Source organism: Leiobunum rupestre, chromosome 1 (genome assembly GCF_980474605.1).
Source record: "Leiobunum rupestre chromosome 1, qqLeiRupe1.1.hap1, whole genome shotgun sequence".
NCBI lineage: Eukaryota > Metazoa > Arthropoda > Arachnida > Opiliones > Sclerosomatidae > Leiobunum > Leiobunum rupestre.
In genome coordinates, this window is record NC_143384.1 from 21,713,432 (window position 1) to 21,730,743 (window position 17,312).

At 34.5% G+C, this 17,312-nt stretch overlaps 1 protein-coding gene across 6 annotated transcripts in view; it reads left to right on the plus strand.

Annotated features, from left to right (window-relative positions):
- LOC149961347 (plexin-B-like) overlaps positions 1 to 14,108 on the plus strand; it is a 260,627-nt gene extending 246,519 nt beyond the window's left edge. For 3 of the 6 annotated variants that reach the window (XM_090176829.1, XM_090176830.1, XM_090176831.1), the window contains 19 exons: positions 8,043 to 8,188; positions 8,255 to 8,357; positions 8,431 to 8,567; positions 8,634 to 8,810; positions 8,955 to 9,051; positions 9,123 to 9,819; positions 10,048 to 10,190; positions 10,252 to 10,445; positions 10,516 to 10,590; positions 10,658 to 10,724; positions 10,820 to 10,966; positions 11,039 to 11,192; positions 11,320 to 11,502; positions 11,593 to 11,786; positions 11,852 to 12,012; positions 12,079 to 12,226; positions 12,289 to 12,429; positions 12,515 to 12,589; positions 13,134 to 14,108. In XM_090176829.1, coding sequence (XP_090032955.1) covers positions 8,043 to 8,188; positions 8,255 to 8,357; positions 8,431 to 8,567; positions 8,634 to 8,810; positions 8,955 to 9,051; positions 9,123 to 9,819; positions 10,048 to 10,190; positions 10,252 to 10,445; positions 10,516 to 10,590; positions 10,658 to 10,724; positions 10,820 to 10,966; positions 11,039 to 11,192; positions 11,320 to 11,502; positions 11,593 to 11,786; positions 11,852 to 12,012; positions 12,079 to 12,226; positions 12,289 to 12,429; positions 12,515 to 12,589; positions 13,134 to 13,241 — 3,147 coding nt within the window. In that variant the 3' untranslated portion in view covers positions 13,242 to 14,108. The remainder of the gene's footprint in view (positions 1 to 8,042; positions 8,189 to 8,254; positions 8,358 to 8,430; positions 8,568 to 8,633; positions 8,811 to 8,954; positions 9,052 to 9,122; positions 9,820 to 10,047; positions 10,191 to 10,251; positions 10,446 to 10,515; positions 10,591 to 10,657; positions 10,725 to 10,819; positions 10,967 to 11,038; positions 11,193 to 11,319; positions 11,503 to 11,592; positions 11,787 to 11,851; positions 12,013 to 12,078; positions 12,227 to 12,288; positions 12,430 to 12,514; positions 12,590 to 13,133) is intronic. The other 3 variants (XM_090176833.1, XM_090176832.1, XM_090176834.1) reach the window with 3 other exon arrangements.
- Positions 14,109 to 17,312: the final 3,204 nt, after the last annotated feature.

Here is a 17,312-nt window from a genome sequence, read left to right on the forward strand (position 1 = left end):
TCGTCGGATAATTATCATGATTTTTTCGTCGGATAATTATCATGATTTTTTCGTCGGATAATTATCATGATTTGTTCGTCGGATAATTATCATGATTTTTTCGTCGGATAATTATCATGATTTTTTCGTCGGATAATAATCATGATTTTTTCGTCGGATAATTATCATGATTTTTTCGTCGGATAATTATCATGATTTTTTCGTCGGATAATTATCATGATTTTTTCGTCGGATAATTATCATGATTTATTAGTCGGATAATTATCATGATTTTTTCGTCGGATAATTATCATGATTTATTAGTCGGATAATTATCATGATTTATTAGTCGGATAATTATCATGATTTTTTCGTCGGATAATTATCATGATTTATTAGTCGGATAATTATCATGATTTTTTCGTCGGATAATTATCATGATTTTTTCGTCGGATAATTATCATGATTTATTCGTCGGATAATTATCATGATTTTTTCGTCGGATAATTATCATGATTTTTTCGTCGGATAATTATCATGATTTATTAGTCGGATAATTATCATGATTTTTTCGTCGGATAATTATCATGATTTTTTCGTCGGATAATTATCATGATTTATTAGTCGGATAATTATCATGATTTTTTCGTCGGATAATTATCATGATTTTTTCGTCGGATAATTATCATGATTTATTAGTCGGATAATTATCATGATTTTTTCGTCGGATAATTATCATGATTTTTTCGTCGGATAATAATCATGATTTTTTCGTCGGATAATTATCATGATTTATTCGTCGGATAATTATCATGATTTGTTCGTCGGATAATTATCATGATTTGTTCGTCGGATAATTATCATGATTTATTCGTCGGATAATTATCATGATTTATTCGTCGGATAATTATCATGATTTGTTCGTCGGATAATTATCATGATTTTTTCGTCGGATAATTATCATGATTTTTTCGTCGGATAATTATCATGATTTATTAGTCGGATAATTATCATGATTTATTCGTCGGATAATTATCATGATTTATTCGTCGGATAATTATCATGATTTTTTCGTCGGATAGTTATCATGATTTTTTCGTCGGATAATTATCATGATTTATTAGTCGGATAATTATCATGATTTTTTCGTCGGATAATTATCATGATTTTTTCGTCGGATAATTATCATGATTTATTAGTCGGATAATTATCATGATTTTTTCGTCGGATAATTATCATGATTTTTTCGTCGGATAATTATCATGATTTATTAGTCGGATAATTATCATGATTTTTTCGTCGGATAATTATCATGATTTTTTCGTCGGATAATAATCATGATTTTTTCGTCGGATAATTATCATGATTTATTCGTCGGATAATTATCATGATTTGTTCGTCGGATAATTATCATGATTTGTTCGTCGGATAATTATCATGATTTATTCGTCGGATAATTATCATGATTTGTTCGTCGGATAATTATCATGATTTTTTCGTCGGATAATTATCATGATTTTTTCGTCGGATAATTATCATGATTTATTAGTCGGATAATTATCATGATTTATTCGTCGGATAATTATCATGATTTATTCGTCGGATAATTATCATGATTTTTTCGTCGGATAATTATCATGATTTTTTCGTCGGATAATTATCATGATTTATTAGTCGGATAATTATCATGATTTTTTCGTCGGATAATTATCATGATTTTTTCGTCGGATAATTATCATGATTTATTAGTCGGATAATTATCATGATTTTTTCGTCGGATAATTATCATGATTTTTTCGTCGGATAATTATCATGATTTATTAGTCGGATAATTATCATGATTTTTTCGTCGGATAATTATCATGATTTTTTCGTCGGATAATTATCATGATTTATTCGTCGGATAATTATCATGATTTATTCGTCGGATAATTATCATGATTTATTCGTCGGATAATTATCATGATTTATTCGTCGGATAATTATCATGATTTATTCGTCGGATAATAATCATGATTTTTTCGTCGGATAATTATCATGATTTGTTCGTCGGATAATTATCATGATTTGTTCGTCGGATAATTATCATGATTTGTTCGTCGGATAATTATCATGATTTATTCGTCGGATAATTATCATGATTTATTCGTCGGATAATTATCATGATTTTTTCGTCGGATAATTATCATGATTTTTTCGTCGGATAATTATCATGATTTTTTCGTCGGATAATTATCATGATTTTTTCGTCGGATTATTATCATGATTTATTCGTCGGATAATTATCATGATTTATTCGTCGGATAATTATCATGATTTATTCGTCGGATAATTATCATGATTTATTCGTCGGATAATTATCATGATTTATTCGTCGGATAATTATCATGATTTATTCGTCGGATAATTATCATGATTTTTTCGTCGGATAATTATCATGATTTTTTCGTCGGATAATTATCATGATTTATTCGTCGGATAATTATCATGATTTATTCGTCGGATAATTATCATGATTTATTCGTCGGATAATTATCATGATTTATTCGTCGGATAATTATCATGATTTATTCGTCGGATAATTATCATGATTTTTTCGTCGGATAATTATCATGATTTTTTCGTCGGATAATTATCATGATTTATTCGTCGGATAATTATCATGATTTATTCGTCGGATAATTATCATGATTTATTCGTCGGATAATTATCATGATTTTTTCGTCGGATAATTATCATGATTTTTTCGTCGGATAATTATCATGATTTATTAGTCGGATAATTATCATGATTTGTTCGTCGGATAATTATCATGATTTTTTCGTCGGATAATAATCATGATTTTTTCGTCGGATAATTATCATGATTTATTCGTCGGATAATTATCATGATTTGTTCGTCGGATAATTATCATGATTTGTTCGTCGGATAATTATCATGATTTATTCGTCGGATAATTATCATGATTTATTCGTCGGATAATTATCATGATTTGTTCGTCGGATAATTATCATGATTTTTTCGTCGGATAATTATCATGATTTTTTCGTCGGATAATTATCATGATTTATTAGTCGGATAATTATCATGATTTATTCGTCGGATAATTATCATGATTTATTCGTCGGATAATTATCATGATTTTTTCGTCGGATAATTATCATGATTTTTTCGTCGGATAATTATCATGATTTATTAGTCGGATAATTATCATGATTTTTTCGTCGGATAATTATCATGATTTTTTCGTCGGATAATTATCATGATTTATTAGTCGGATAATTATCATGATTTTTTCGTCGGATAATTATCATGATTTTTTCGTCGGATAATTATCATGATTTATTAGTCGGATAATTATCATGATTTTTTCGTCGGATAATTATCATGATTTTTTCGTCGGATAATAATCATGATTTTTTCGTCGGATAATTATCATGATTTATTCGTCGGATAATTATCATGATTTGTTCGTCGGATAATTATCATGATTTGTTCGTCGGATAATTATCATGATTTATTCGTCGGATAATTATCATGATTTGTTCGTCGGATAATTATCATGATTTTTTCGTCGGATAATTATCATGATTTTTTCGTCGGATAATTATCATGATTTATTAGTCGGATAATTATCATGATTTATTCGTCGGATAATTATCATGATTTATTCGTCGGATAATTATCATGATTTTTTCGTCGGATAATTATCATGATTTTTTCGTCGGATAATTATCATGATTTGTTCGTCGGATAATTATCATGATTTATTCGTCGGATAATTATCATGATTTATTCGTCGGATAATTATCATGATTTATTCGTCGGATAATTATCATGATTTTTTCGTCGGATAATTATCATGATTTATTCGTCGGATAATTATCATGATTTTTTCGTCGGATAATTATCATGATTTTTTCGTCGGATAATTATCATGATTTATTCGTCGGATAATTATCATGATTTATTCGTCGGATAATTATCCAGCGATAATTATCAACCAACCCTGCATAATAGCGAGTGTAGGGAGCTGTTGGCAATTTAACCAGGCCACCAGTAATTGGCTGAACAATTCGCTAGATGACTTGGGTCTAAGGTGGTGCCTTGAGTAATAGCCCAGCTGGTTAGTAGTATTATTAGTACCTTTAACATTGCACTACGACTCGTTACCGCAAAACCGTGGTCTGTCGAGACAAATTGAAACATTCGCGTATCATTCGCCATTTTAAAAAAGATGCGTTAAATTCCTAAGCCTTTGGAGATTCTTACACGCTTCTTAAATTCATTCTAAAACCCGCCCCCTGGTGCTAGTGATAGAACTCATCCTTTTTCCTCCGTCGAAAATCTTTCTTCCGGGGAACGAAGATAGGACCAAGGCTTAATTCGGACAAGGCTTAACTTTATAAATCGTTTAATCTTTTCCGAGTCGCCTCAGCTAGGCCGTACTTTCTTTTCATTGACGCGAAGTTTTCTCGGTTGCCAATCATTAGGTTTAATTTAGATAATGGTTTTCGGCTCCTAGATGTGACCTACAATCCGTTTCTTTCCCCATTCTGAGGGCGGTTTTAGGGCCGGAACGCGTTAATTTTTCGTCAAGGCTATCCGAAAATTGGCCGAAACGCGTATTTTTCCCGGTAAATTTTAATCCCCGCTAGATGGAGTTTTTAGACCGATTTCGCTCTCTCGAACAAGTTTGTCCCCGACTTAAGGGGATGCGTATACAGTTGATTGTATGCTGTCTGAAATACCCGAGTTCATTCTTGATATTAGAATGTACAAATACAAAATTTACTACTTTTGTTCTATCAGAAATAAATAAGACATTTCTTACTAGAGTTTTTCGGTTTCCCCTTTTCACAGGCCTGTTGCTGAGTCACTTTTCTCACTTAAAATCACTTTTTTTTTATTGTGTCACTGAAAGTCAATATTTCTAAATTTCGTCACTATTTATCACTTGATAGGATTTTTGCGTTTTTAATATTATTTGCCTTAAAAACCAAACTGAAATGAATTCCGTGTGCTTAAGGGAAATTTTTACCTCTCCGAGGGGACTTTGTACCCTAGGAGGGGTTATACAACCACCGTGTCTGTCTGTCAGGCCTGCGAACGCTTTTGCATTTTCGGGGCAAAGGGTAATCACTGCGTACCCAGTTTCTTAGAATCAGGGAAAAGGTTTTTCCAAAAGCGCCCTATTTTGTCATTGGGTGTAGTATAATTTTTTAATCGGCCGGGATTCGAACCCGAGCCGTCTTGCACGACAGGTGAGCGTTCTACCGCAGAAACACGGATACAGTTACGCTTCACTGAAAATTAAAAACTCTTCCGAGGAGAGGTATATTTTGGCTTGCCAACTTGTTTTCTTCAAAAATCCCGTTAGTTACTTGAAACTTGGATTAATAATAGTAGTTCCTACCTGGATATATCACTTTAAAAAAAACCTGACCAGCAAATGGCTTTTGCGACAGCAGCGCCGCTTCGGCGAAGTTAACGGAGAATTTCCGAAACTCCCGTAACACGTAGCCTTCTACAAGGCAGAACCCGTAACAAACACTTAGAAAATGCACGCGGAACTATAGAGTGATATTATCCAGGTAGGAACTACTATTATTTATCCAAGCTTGAAAGGAGCCTGAGCATTTAAATTCGTCTGCTTGTTTGTTTTCGAGCGGCAAAGCATTTTTTTAACTTTTAAAACCTTCGTTTTTCTTCTTTTTAGTAACTTTTCAGTCACTATTTTTAAAATTATTAGTCACATAAATCACTAAATTTTGCTGTGTTGCTCAGAAACACTTTATCGAATTTAAGTGATTGTACGGCACCATGAAACAAAAAGTACCACAAGGTGGCCACAGTAGCTTGAAAAGCCGGGGAAGTTTGATTCCAGGGCCCCAGTGGTCCTATAATTTTGATAAAATCCTATATATATTTTTAGCAAAATCCCCAAAAATCCTATAATTTTGATATTTTGCCTTTTTCAAATCTCGCCACTCGCAACTTGACAGTTAAATTTCTATATTTAGCTAAAGGATAAATTCCTATAGCAAAGTCATTCTAGTCTTTACTTCTGTTATTGTTAAAATGGTTAGCTACTAGTATTCTTTTGTGATAAAATGTTTAAATAGTTTCTATTTTTTAAGTGAAAATCAAAGATTTATATCACTAAATATAGATTTTGTTTTTAAATGCATAATGTTAGTAAATAAAAGCGTCTATAGGGCCTATAAAACCCTATAATTTTGAAAATTATGCCCTATATTTTTAGAAATGTATACCTATTTTCGTATAAAAAATTGAAGATTTGAATTGGTACCCTGTAATTCGGTTGTTCAAAAATGTGGCACAAAATATCCGTAAAACTCAGGGAATTTGAACCTGAAAGAACTGTAACGACCATGTACAAATAAAATAATACATAGATTTTTGGTACCTTATCCGTATTTAACACTAACTCCATAACTAAGTGGTTTCATTTCGCCTGTTCTCGGACTAAATTGTTTACCCTAAAACGTTTTATTCGTCTGTTCCAGGGATGAGAATTACTCCGGCCCATAAACTATTCGCTTGTTCCGGCTGATACAACACCATCAGCATATTCCACCTTTCTATAACAACGACCGCAAACCGTGCCCTTAAAAAGGGTCAGGTTGAAACCGAAAGGTCTCTGGTATGACCAACGTTCAAACTTTTCCACAAAGAAAACTTTAGAAGGCTACGAAATTAATTAACGAAAGCCGAGATTTCTAGGAAAAGGAGAGCGAAAGGAAAAATAAAGTAATGGCCGTAGATGGCGCTGTACGCCTCGGTCGCTATTGCCCGACATTATTTAAAAGGAAAAGCGGTACAAGCAGTCCGTTATTTCGGGCACGTAGTTCGTCTCCATTCTTAAGAGATTTTCCACTAGATGGCGTTTTACAAATCCCGCCACGCTTCCTTCTCTGTAAAATCGACTCTCGACCGTTAACTGATACTTAACTGGGGGATTAGCGCGCGTCGACTTCACCCCTTTCCCCGCGCTTTTGGATGACTGGTTTCTTAAGTTCCAGCACTCTTAAAAGTGAAAGCGTAGGGCAACCTCTAGTGGCGGAATTAGTAGGCGTTTAACGCGCTCTCTTTCGTGATGGACGTCGCTGTCAACTGAGCCTGACTTATGTTAGGTTAAACGACGGAATATCTAACCGACTGAATAAAATTTTAGAAGACTTAATTAATGAAATTTGCTCGCTTTCGCGAAGGCTCGCGGATTTTACAATGCTTTTAAAGATTCTTTATTTTGCTATACTCTAACTTATCCACCCGGAAATCTTCGTTACATTCGAAGAATTTGTCAAACGCGCTGACTTTCGATTTTTGTTCTTAGTGTCTTCCTTATTTTTCTGGACTTATCGACCAAAAAAAGTGTTTTAATTTTTAACTATTTTGATTCGAATAAATCTGCCAAAATTTGTCATCTTCCGACGAATAATCGAGAAATATCAGTTATTTATACTCGAATCAATCAATCAATCAATTGATTTTTAAACAGATCTCCATCTCAAATAGGCTTGTGTCCATTACAAAAAGAAATTTAAATTATCAAATTTCATAGGGAGATGTAAAAAAAATTAGGTTCACGGTATAATTTATTTAAAAATAAGGTTTTATAAATACAATTTATACAAGAATGTATTTATGACTACCTAAATGACAATGTTGAGACGATATTTAGCGTTGCTTCCAATCAATTTTCTCTTGACACTTTTTGAAGGTAATTTTACCCTAGATCTATGATCAATTCTATGATTATCATTTATTTCCTTGAAAGTTTGGATAATTTTTTCCAACAATGCAATAACATTTTTACTGAAATATAAATCAATTTAAATTTATTAACTTCTAATAAAAGTAAAATATAAAATAAAAATCTTGGCCTTAAAAAGTCAGGGAAAATCTCTTAAAATGCTTAGGTAATTTAAATATGAAATTTTTGTGTTAACCCTAAAATAAGTACATTATTGTTTATACTTTAAACGGTTTTCACATGAAAATGTAGTTCTAATAAATGGTGCGCGTTCTAATTACAGATCCACCCCTTAACTGGTCCCATGGAAGGCGGAACCTTAGTTACCATTCGGGGTAGTAACTTGGGGACCACGGAAAAGGAAATCCAAGATAAGATTACCATTGGTGGCGTCTCTTGCAAGATTATCGACTACAGTGTCTCCGTCAAGTAAGTTGTTTAAAGTTTCCGGACCTTTAAAGCTGATTTACTAAGCCTTTGCCCCGGTTCTTTCAGGGTAACTTGCCAAACGGGACCAAGCTCAACTCCGACGGAAGCCGAGGTCATGGTGGCGAATAACGCGGGAGTTACCAAAGCCAGAGAAAAGTTTAGTTACAAAGTAAGTTATCGAAATATTCAATTGAGAAAAGATGTAATATTTATTCCTTGGTTCTGTTACTTCTTTCTTTCAGCGGGTTGAGTTGATATCCGTTCATCCCAATAGTGGTCCACAATCTGGTGGCACTAGATTGTACATCACAGGCAATAATTTAAACATAGGCAGCTTGCTTGAAGTTTCGTTGGAGGATTTACCGTGTATTGTTGATAAGTATGTCCCGCTTTTGTAGAAACGCATCGTAATGTTTCGAAATTTAACGTCATTTAACCCACGCAGAACCCTCGCTAGCAGTAGCCAAATCAGTTGTCGTACCACGGCTGCTAACTCGTCTTCTTTCAATGTCTCACATTTATATTTGCGCATTGACAATGCCACCCTGACCATACCTCAACCATTCACGTACACTGATGACCCGACTATTCAAAGAATTACTCCTTTGAAAAGTTTCTTAAGGTAATTTCTTTCATTGACCTTGGCCATGACCTTGTTAATCGGTTCGTCCGATGGTGAATCTTGTGGTGACGATTCATAGCCTAGTTGACCTTGGCCTTGACCTTAATAAATGTTCTTTAACTAATGGCGTTAATATAATTTCAGTGGTGGACGTTTGATGACTGTCTCGGGGACAAACTTTTTGTCCGTCCAACAGCCAAGAATGGCCGTTTTCTTAAATAATACCATCCTTAATGAAAGTGTAAGTGTTGATATCTTGTCTTTTATACCCAAATTAGTAAGAATTATAACCTAACGATGACCCTTATGTAGATATGTCACGTACAAAGTCCAATTATTATGGTTTGCCCCGCGCCTTCTGTGGAATTCCGAGCTCACTATCTGCTGTCGTCTACGACGCATGTGGACGGAAACGACAGATGGAAACTTCAAGTGGGCTTCATCATGGACGAAGTTCAAACCGTGAAAGAACTGCAAGGCAGCTTCCCTTCCGTGCACTCCGAACTGATTTACGTCCCAAACCCGAACATCTCGAAATTCGAAGGCAACGGAGTGAAACTGTACAAGGGGGAATCTTTGGTGATCGAAGGCAAGAATTTGCTTCTGGCCAGCAACGAAATGGAAGTCAACGTGACGATCGGAACCAGGCCTTGCAACTTGACGTCACTCGCCATGACGCAATTAGTGTGTCTACCTCCGGAAGTGCAGCCCAAGGGAACTGACGAATTGGGGCGCAGGACCGAGAATGGGCTCCCCCTAGTGGCCGTGCGCGTTGGCAATAATTTGCGTTTTGAGATAGGCTATCTACGCTACGAAGTGGTTAAGACTTTTGAGTTTCCACCATCCGCGATTGCGGGTATCGCTGTGGCCGGGTCTTTGCTGATTTTGGTTACGTTGGTCATCTTGTTCTTCTTGCGTCAGAAGAGCTCCCAAGCTGAGCGAGAGTACAAAAGGATACAGTTGCAAATGGACACTCTCGAGAACAGCGTTCGGTCCGAGTGCAAACAAGGTAGCCTTAATTCCCTTCATTTTTGGCGTTTTTTAACCATAGTTAAACAGTTGGAGCTCATGTGAAGTTAGTTTCTGTCTCGTTTAATTTTATAACAGGTGGATTTAAGTGGCTTGCCTTAGTGCCTAGCTAATTATTATTATATTTTTTATTAAGATGGCTTGGGTTTAGCTTAGAACGCTACCAAGTACTTACACAAAAGTTAATGGTAATAATATTTTTGTCCAGCCTTTGCCGAACTCCAAACTGACATGACTGATTTAACAAATGACCTGGAGACAACGGGTATTCCGACGTTAGATCATAGAACGTACGTCATGAAAGTTTTCTTTCCTGGAGTCTATGATCACCCTCTTCTGCAGGATACTAAGGTATTTTCGGATGGATTTGGTTGTATTAGGAACGCTCTCTTAACTCTCGTTGGTCCCTTAGATTCGAACAAACGGACTGTACAGCAATTACGAAATCGCCATGAACCATTTCGAGCAGCTCCTGAATAACAAGGGCTTCTTGTTGACATTTATCGATGTGCTGGAAAACCAAAAGTCCTTCAATATGAGGGATAAAGTTAATGTTGCTTCGTTGCTTATGATAGTGTTTACTGAACGCATGGAATATGCCACAGAGTAAGTCACCACTATTTGGCCACTATATATTCCCTCATTTAGGTCTCTGATCTTTTATTTTGTTCCATAGTGTACTTAAAACTTTGTTGCTTCAACTTGTTGAAAAGTCAGTGTATACTAAACACCCTCAGTTGATGTTGAGGAGGTAAGTGTACAGGATTTTGCCAAATTTTTTATTTTACGTTTGTACTTATTGATTGTTTATTTATTAGAGCCGAATCGGTTGTTGAGAAAATGCTTTCAAATTGGATGGCTCTTTGTATGTACGATTACTTAAAAGTAAGTTGCTCTGTTGATTGTCCTTGAGATAATTTGTTCTTTCCGAGTCCCACCATAGTTCTTTGTAATCTCAACGATTTATTCTACTTGCGTAGGAACAAGCTGGAAGGTACCTTTTCCTGTTATTCAGTGCCATTAAACATCAAGTTGAAAAAGGTCCCATTGACGCAGTGGCTCATTACGCCAAGTATTCCTTGGCAGAAAATCATTTACTACGAGAGCAGATTGATTACAATGTTGTTGTAAGTCTTCAAACCTACCGAACATGTTTTTCGTTGAAACCTTTCGTGAAACTAATCCCAAATCCTTTCCAGACTGTTCAAGTGGTCCAAGATGACCTTGATGAGAAAGTACTTTGCAAAATGAACGACTGTGATACAATAACGCAAGTGAAAAGCAAAATTCTAGATGCCTTATACAAAAACACTCCGTTCTCCTTACGTCCCTCCGTTCACGATGTTGATTTAGGTAAGATGAAGTCTTAATTGTTGGCTTTGGGCACTTTAGTCGCTTCTGTTTCCACTTCGATGTTCATACAACCTTCTATATTGCGTTAAATATGCTTTGCTTAAAATGATTACCTCAATCCGAACAGTTCTCTCTGTCCCGTCAGAGTGGCGTCATGGTCGAGGCGGCCATCTGACCTTAGCGGACGAAGACTTAACAACTAAAGTCCAGAACGGTTGGAGACGAATCAATACTTTGAAACATTACGGCGTGAAGGACACTGCCATTATGGGACTAGTCACGAAACAGAACGACAGCTTTAGTTCAAATTGTAAGTTTCACCTTAGAATTTTGGCCTCAATTGATTGCGGGGTACGAAGAGAAACGAAGATTCTAGACACGTTTTGCGCGCCTTCTTTAGGCTCTTTGTTACACTGCCCACCAGGTACCGGAAATACGTCCCTCAACTCTGCCAGTCCCATTGTCAGTGCCTACGATATGGAACAAGGTATTCGGTATTGGCATCTAGTCAAGAGCCTCGATGACCAGTTCAGCAAGGACAACAATCACAAGTCCATTCCCGAGATATTCCTAACCAGGCTGCTTTCCACTAAGGTTCGTCACAACTTTCTGTTTTTGTCCTTTGAACCACGAGATTTAATTCCAATTGTATTCAATAGGGAACCGTTCAGAAATTCGTGGATGATTTCCTCTCCACCATACTAACAGCGAATGAAATGCTTCCTCCAGCAATTAAATGGGTTTTTGATTTGCTCGACGATGCTGCGTTAAAGCATAACATCACGGATCCCGAAGTGGTTCACGCGTGGAAAAGCAATAGGTGAGACAACTTGATTATTCTTAATTTTTTTTGATTGAGTGTCTAAATATTAATTTCCACATCTAGTCTTCCGTTGAGGTTTTGGGTGAATTTCATAAAGAACCCAGATTTTATATTGGACATTCAAAAAACGCCCATTGTGGATTCTTGTCTCTCCGTCGTTGCGCAAACCCTGATGGACGCTTGCTCCATGACTGAGCACCGTCTTGGAAAAGTACGTTGTCTTTGTTTAAGTTCCATAAAATAATACCTAATCTTTGTAATATTTTATTGCAGGACTCTCCCTCCAATAAATTATTATTTGCGAAAGACATTCCAGCCTATCGTAAAGCCGTTTTACAGTTTTACCTGGATGTTACCAACCTTCCCGCCGTTACTGACCAAGAAATGAGCGCGACTATGCAAGCTTTATCACTGGTACTTAATTTTTGCCCAGTAGTCATATTTTATATTTTTGGTGCAAAATGTAATATTAATGTGTATTAATAATCAATTTTCACAGGCACACAGTGGCGAATTTGACACGCTCAGTGCGTTGAAGGAACTTTACGTGTATGCAGCAAAATACAACGACGAGGTTAGTATATTTGACTTTTTTAGACTTAAGGTTAAAACTAAAATTGTAGCAATGATGGCTGGTGTAGCTTGGAATTATGTTTTTGGTGTACATTGTTGGGTGTAGTTTCAACTGAAAATTGCTTCCACTTTTGTGTGTTGCTTCAGAAATTTTAAATTTACATAGATTAGAACTTAATTAATCCAATTGAATATGCATGGCTTATACATTAATAAATATCTGGAAATTATACGAGTAACAATAGAAATTAAGGAACTATCAGAGAAATTTAAATCCTGTGCTTTAATGCATAGAGCAAAGGACACTTCATTTCAAATAGACCTCTGCTCTTACCTTAAAGTATACAATGATTTTCTGCCTATGGATTTTCCCTAAAGGACACTTTATTTCAAATAGACCACTGCTCTTACCCTTAAAGCATACAATGATCACCTACCTGGAGATTTTACAGAAACCATACTTCATTTCTTACCTTAAAGCATGGCCTATTATCAACCACACCTATTATATTCTGTATGCATAACTGAGATTATATTTATTTCAGTTGTTCGAAGCGTTGGAACAAGATCCGTATTGTGTTAAAATGCATTTATCGACAAAGTTGGAGTCAGTGGCGTCGACTCTCGAAGGAGAAGAGACCTCGCTTTGCTGATATTCGATGTTTTTTCCAACAGAAGAATGAATAATAATATAAAGTGCCAAACATTTGAGCTAAATGCGCGGCAATACACAAAGTTTCTATTTTCCCAAAAAAAAACGGAGCAAAAAGGGTTTAAAATGTGCCTAAACAAAAATAACCGAAGAAAAGGGGGTAAAAGAGAAAACAGTTATGCAATTTTAAAATAGTGAGTTTCCAGCGAATATATCATTCCTAGAGACGAGAAAAGAAGCCAAAGAAAACAATATCCCTCGAAATAAACGAATTAATGAAAATATGAACTTTTAATTGAAAAAATTAAACACCTCGACATTTTATATTAATCAGAGGTTAGTATTATATATTAAAATAATTCTCCGACTTTTTCCTTTAATTTGATAACGGAGGAAATATTTTAACCCAATATGGTACTTAAAATGAAGCCGGTAACATTTTTTTTTAATTAATTAGATTAACAAAATGAACATTTAAAAAATGAAAGCGGGAGATTTGTTTTAAATAATTACTCCTTAATTTTTAAAAACGTGTTCGACATTTTTGCGACACGATAAACCTGTGATATACGGCTTCCTACGATAAATTGAGCGAACATTTCTTCAAAGATTGAAGGAACAAAGTGTTTTTATATTAATTTATGCTATAAAAAAAATGTACCGATAGTTTTCGCGAACGGCGTGAAAAGAAAGTTTGTATAAAGTGTAATACCGTTACGTTTAATCTCATTTCTTGTTTTTAATGAAGAAAAAACAATGTTTAGATGCCAATTTCTCAGTCAGGTCACTGATTGTGTGTGACTAGTGTATTTTTTATAAACGAAAACCACACTATTCTGTAGCGACGGTCATTAAAAAAAAACACGAAAATGAATAAAAATATAATTTGTATTTAATGATTTCGTTTGGGGTTTTTACATTTCATTTCATGTGTTATCCTACTACTTATTGAAAGCTAATATTAGAGTTAAATATATTTACAAATATTTACTTTTTCTTAAATATTTACGATGTTTCATAACTATTTTCGATATTTCTAGATTTCCAGAAATATTGAAAATATTCCTTCATTTCCCTAGATTTCCAGAAATAATCGTAAATATTCCGTTTCTCAATGTTTCGAATATTTCTTTCGATTTCTCGATATTTCCAATATTTCTTGGGATTTCTCAATTTCCAGAAATATCGAATACAATATTTTGGATTTCTCGAGCTTTTTAAAATTTCTTATGAATTCTCGAGATTTCTAATATTTCTTATGAATACTCGAGATTTCAAATATTTCTCCTGTATTTCTAGATTTCCAGAAATATCGAAATATTTCCGTTTATTGCTATAGATTTATAATATTTCTTTGGATTTCTCGAGATTTCCAAGCCTTTTCATTGGCTCTGTATTTCTAGATTTCCAGAAGTATCAAAAATATTTCGGTTTATTTTTACTGGATTTCCAATATTTCTTGTGGATTTCTAGATTTCCAGGAATAATTATTTCGATTTCTTACCGTTTGTACACCAGATTTCTGAAGTGGCTACGCCCTCGGTTAAAGCTAATTGGATTTATTGTAGAACCTCGGGTACTCAGGATGTTAGTTTTTGGTAGTGTGTTCCATCTAGAGTATTTGCTACCATTGGTTGACTAAATAACCTTAAATTCCCATTATGATTCATGTACTCGTCTCGTGAAATGGATATATAAAACACACCTACATCAGCAATATGCGCAAGTAAGCACATTATGTTGAAAATTCTTAAGAAGGGCATTCAATTTCCAAATAAGGTGCAATATATTTGGAAAAATTTCCACTTAATATTAATCGTGAATTATTGTCATTGCACTACTCCAAAAATTATTATTTTCAAAAGCAACTCTTGAATTCCTCAATTGGACAAAAGTTACTGGTTTTTCCAGAAGTGGATTTAAGGGGGTGGGGGCTAAGTTGGGACCCATCAAGGATCAGATATTAATGATATTTTAGGTTTAGAGATATTTATTTGGGAATAATTGAACAATAAAATATATTTTAGGTAATTTGATAAATGTTTGAAAATTGATGCACATATCTATCAGATGGAAATGTATTTATTTTAAAGGATTATATAGTTAGCGAATAAGTAGATAAGTCCATTATGAAAAGGGATAATAAAGCTAAGAACTACAAATTTGAAGAAAATTAAAAACTTATTAATAGCTCGTACGAATGAACAAAAAGACGCGAAACTCGGACCAAATAGATCTTCGAGTGAAAACTAAATTAAATTTAATGAAATAGCCAGAAATTCCAACGGTAGACCGGTTTCGTCCTATTTGGGACTCGTCAGTACCGTGCGGGAAATCTGGCTCGCGACTATAACACCGAATAGAGAAACTAAGCCTAAATAATAAAATTTCAAAACGAGTTGCATAGCATTTATTTTAAAACCCACTTTGCTTAAAATATAACCTTGAAACCGTCATAGTAAATTGAGAAAATATAAAATTTTAAAGGATTGTGTGTTAAATAACAGCATTTAACTTTGATACGTTGGCTGTTAGTTTTGTTGTGACTAATAACTAAAACTTATCTAAATAAAAAATCTAGTATCTATCCGCCATTTTTGGTATGAGAGTTAATTTGTAAAATACATATAGGTAGGCAACGAGTGTTTCACTATTTATTTTTATGCAATATCGAACATTCAAAAGTATCAACAAATGCAAACAATGCATTCAGTTTTTTGTTTTAATAACAATCTCTTTATTCTGACCCACAGGTCATATTTTAGCCTTGATTCATTCAAACCAGAAATATTTAGAAACTTGATAAATGTCAGGGACATTTCAAATAAAATAGGCAAATTTGTGAGAGTTTAGAATTAAAGTTTCTATAAAGGTTTCAAGGTTAAAAGTACAACCTTTCGGAACAAAGCGGCTCCAGTGGGGGCGCAGCGTACAAGTTCCATTAAAATTCTAAAGAATTAACCACTGATTAAAAATATATATCTATGCTTACATTATACATACATATTAAGCATACAATTATCACAGTTTGTCATACAAATACACTCGAAAAGGTACTAGTAACTTTTTCTGTTGGAAAACTTGGTAAACTGTAGATAGTTTAAAATTCGGTTGTTTATTTTTCTAATTTACATAATTAGAAATTGGAATAATACTAATTAAAAATTTACAAATATCTAAAACTTTATACATAATTAAAAATTACTTATTAATTTTAATTTTGTTCTTTTTTTTCTGCCTGCGCATGTAGAAAAAAGGCTTACTTTAGCGCGTAAAGTACCAACTCTACCACTTAGCTTGTAAGAAACTACGGATGGTAAACACATTTTTAGTTCCACATCGAGATATATACAGGGTCTTTTTTTTTGCTCGGAAAAGTGTTTTTTTTTTCAAAAACTATTTATAGTACCGATTTCAAATTTGGAAGGTCAATTCTCTATACCGGGGGACATCAGTTTGAGAAATTTGAGCGTTTTCGGTAATGTTTTTCACCAATTTTGAAAAATTATTTTTCGACCACTAGGTGCGAGATAAAAAATTTCTATTATAAAGTTGTAGGCCGTCATCGAAAACCCTTAAAAATTGTTCACTCGACGAAAAACAATTTATTTATCAGTGAAAATTCGAGCTTGAAAAATTTACAAGTTGGTGAAGCCAAATTACGATTGTTTGAAACGATAATTGAAACCGAATTACCTAATCCAGTTGAAACTTTGGTTAAAAAAACGACCGGATTTAAAAAACACGAGGCTATAGGTCAATCCTAAACATGCATTGGGTGTTTGATAATATTTCGAACAATGCCTCGTTATTCAGTAGCTGAGCGTACCGAGATAGTTGCCATTTACTATGGAGAAGCAGCGCAAAATCTTAGAAGAGTGACTGAAATCTTCGCAGAAAGACATCCAAATGGAGCACCATCTGTAAATACAGTAAGACGAGCAATTCCCGATTTCAATCAATTTGGTAACTTGCAACCTAGGTTTCGCGGATTGGGTCAACCGGATTTAGACTTCGAGAACAATGTACTCGCGTACTTTGTGGCATATCCTCGTCACAGTTGCGCTAACGC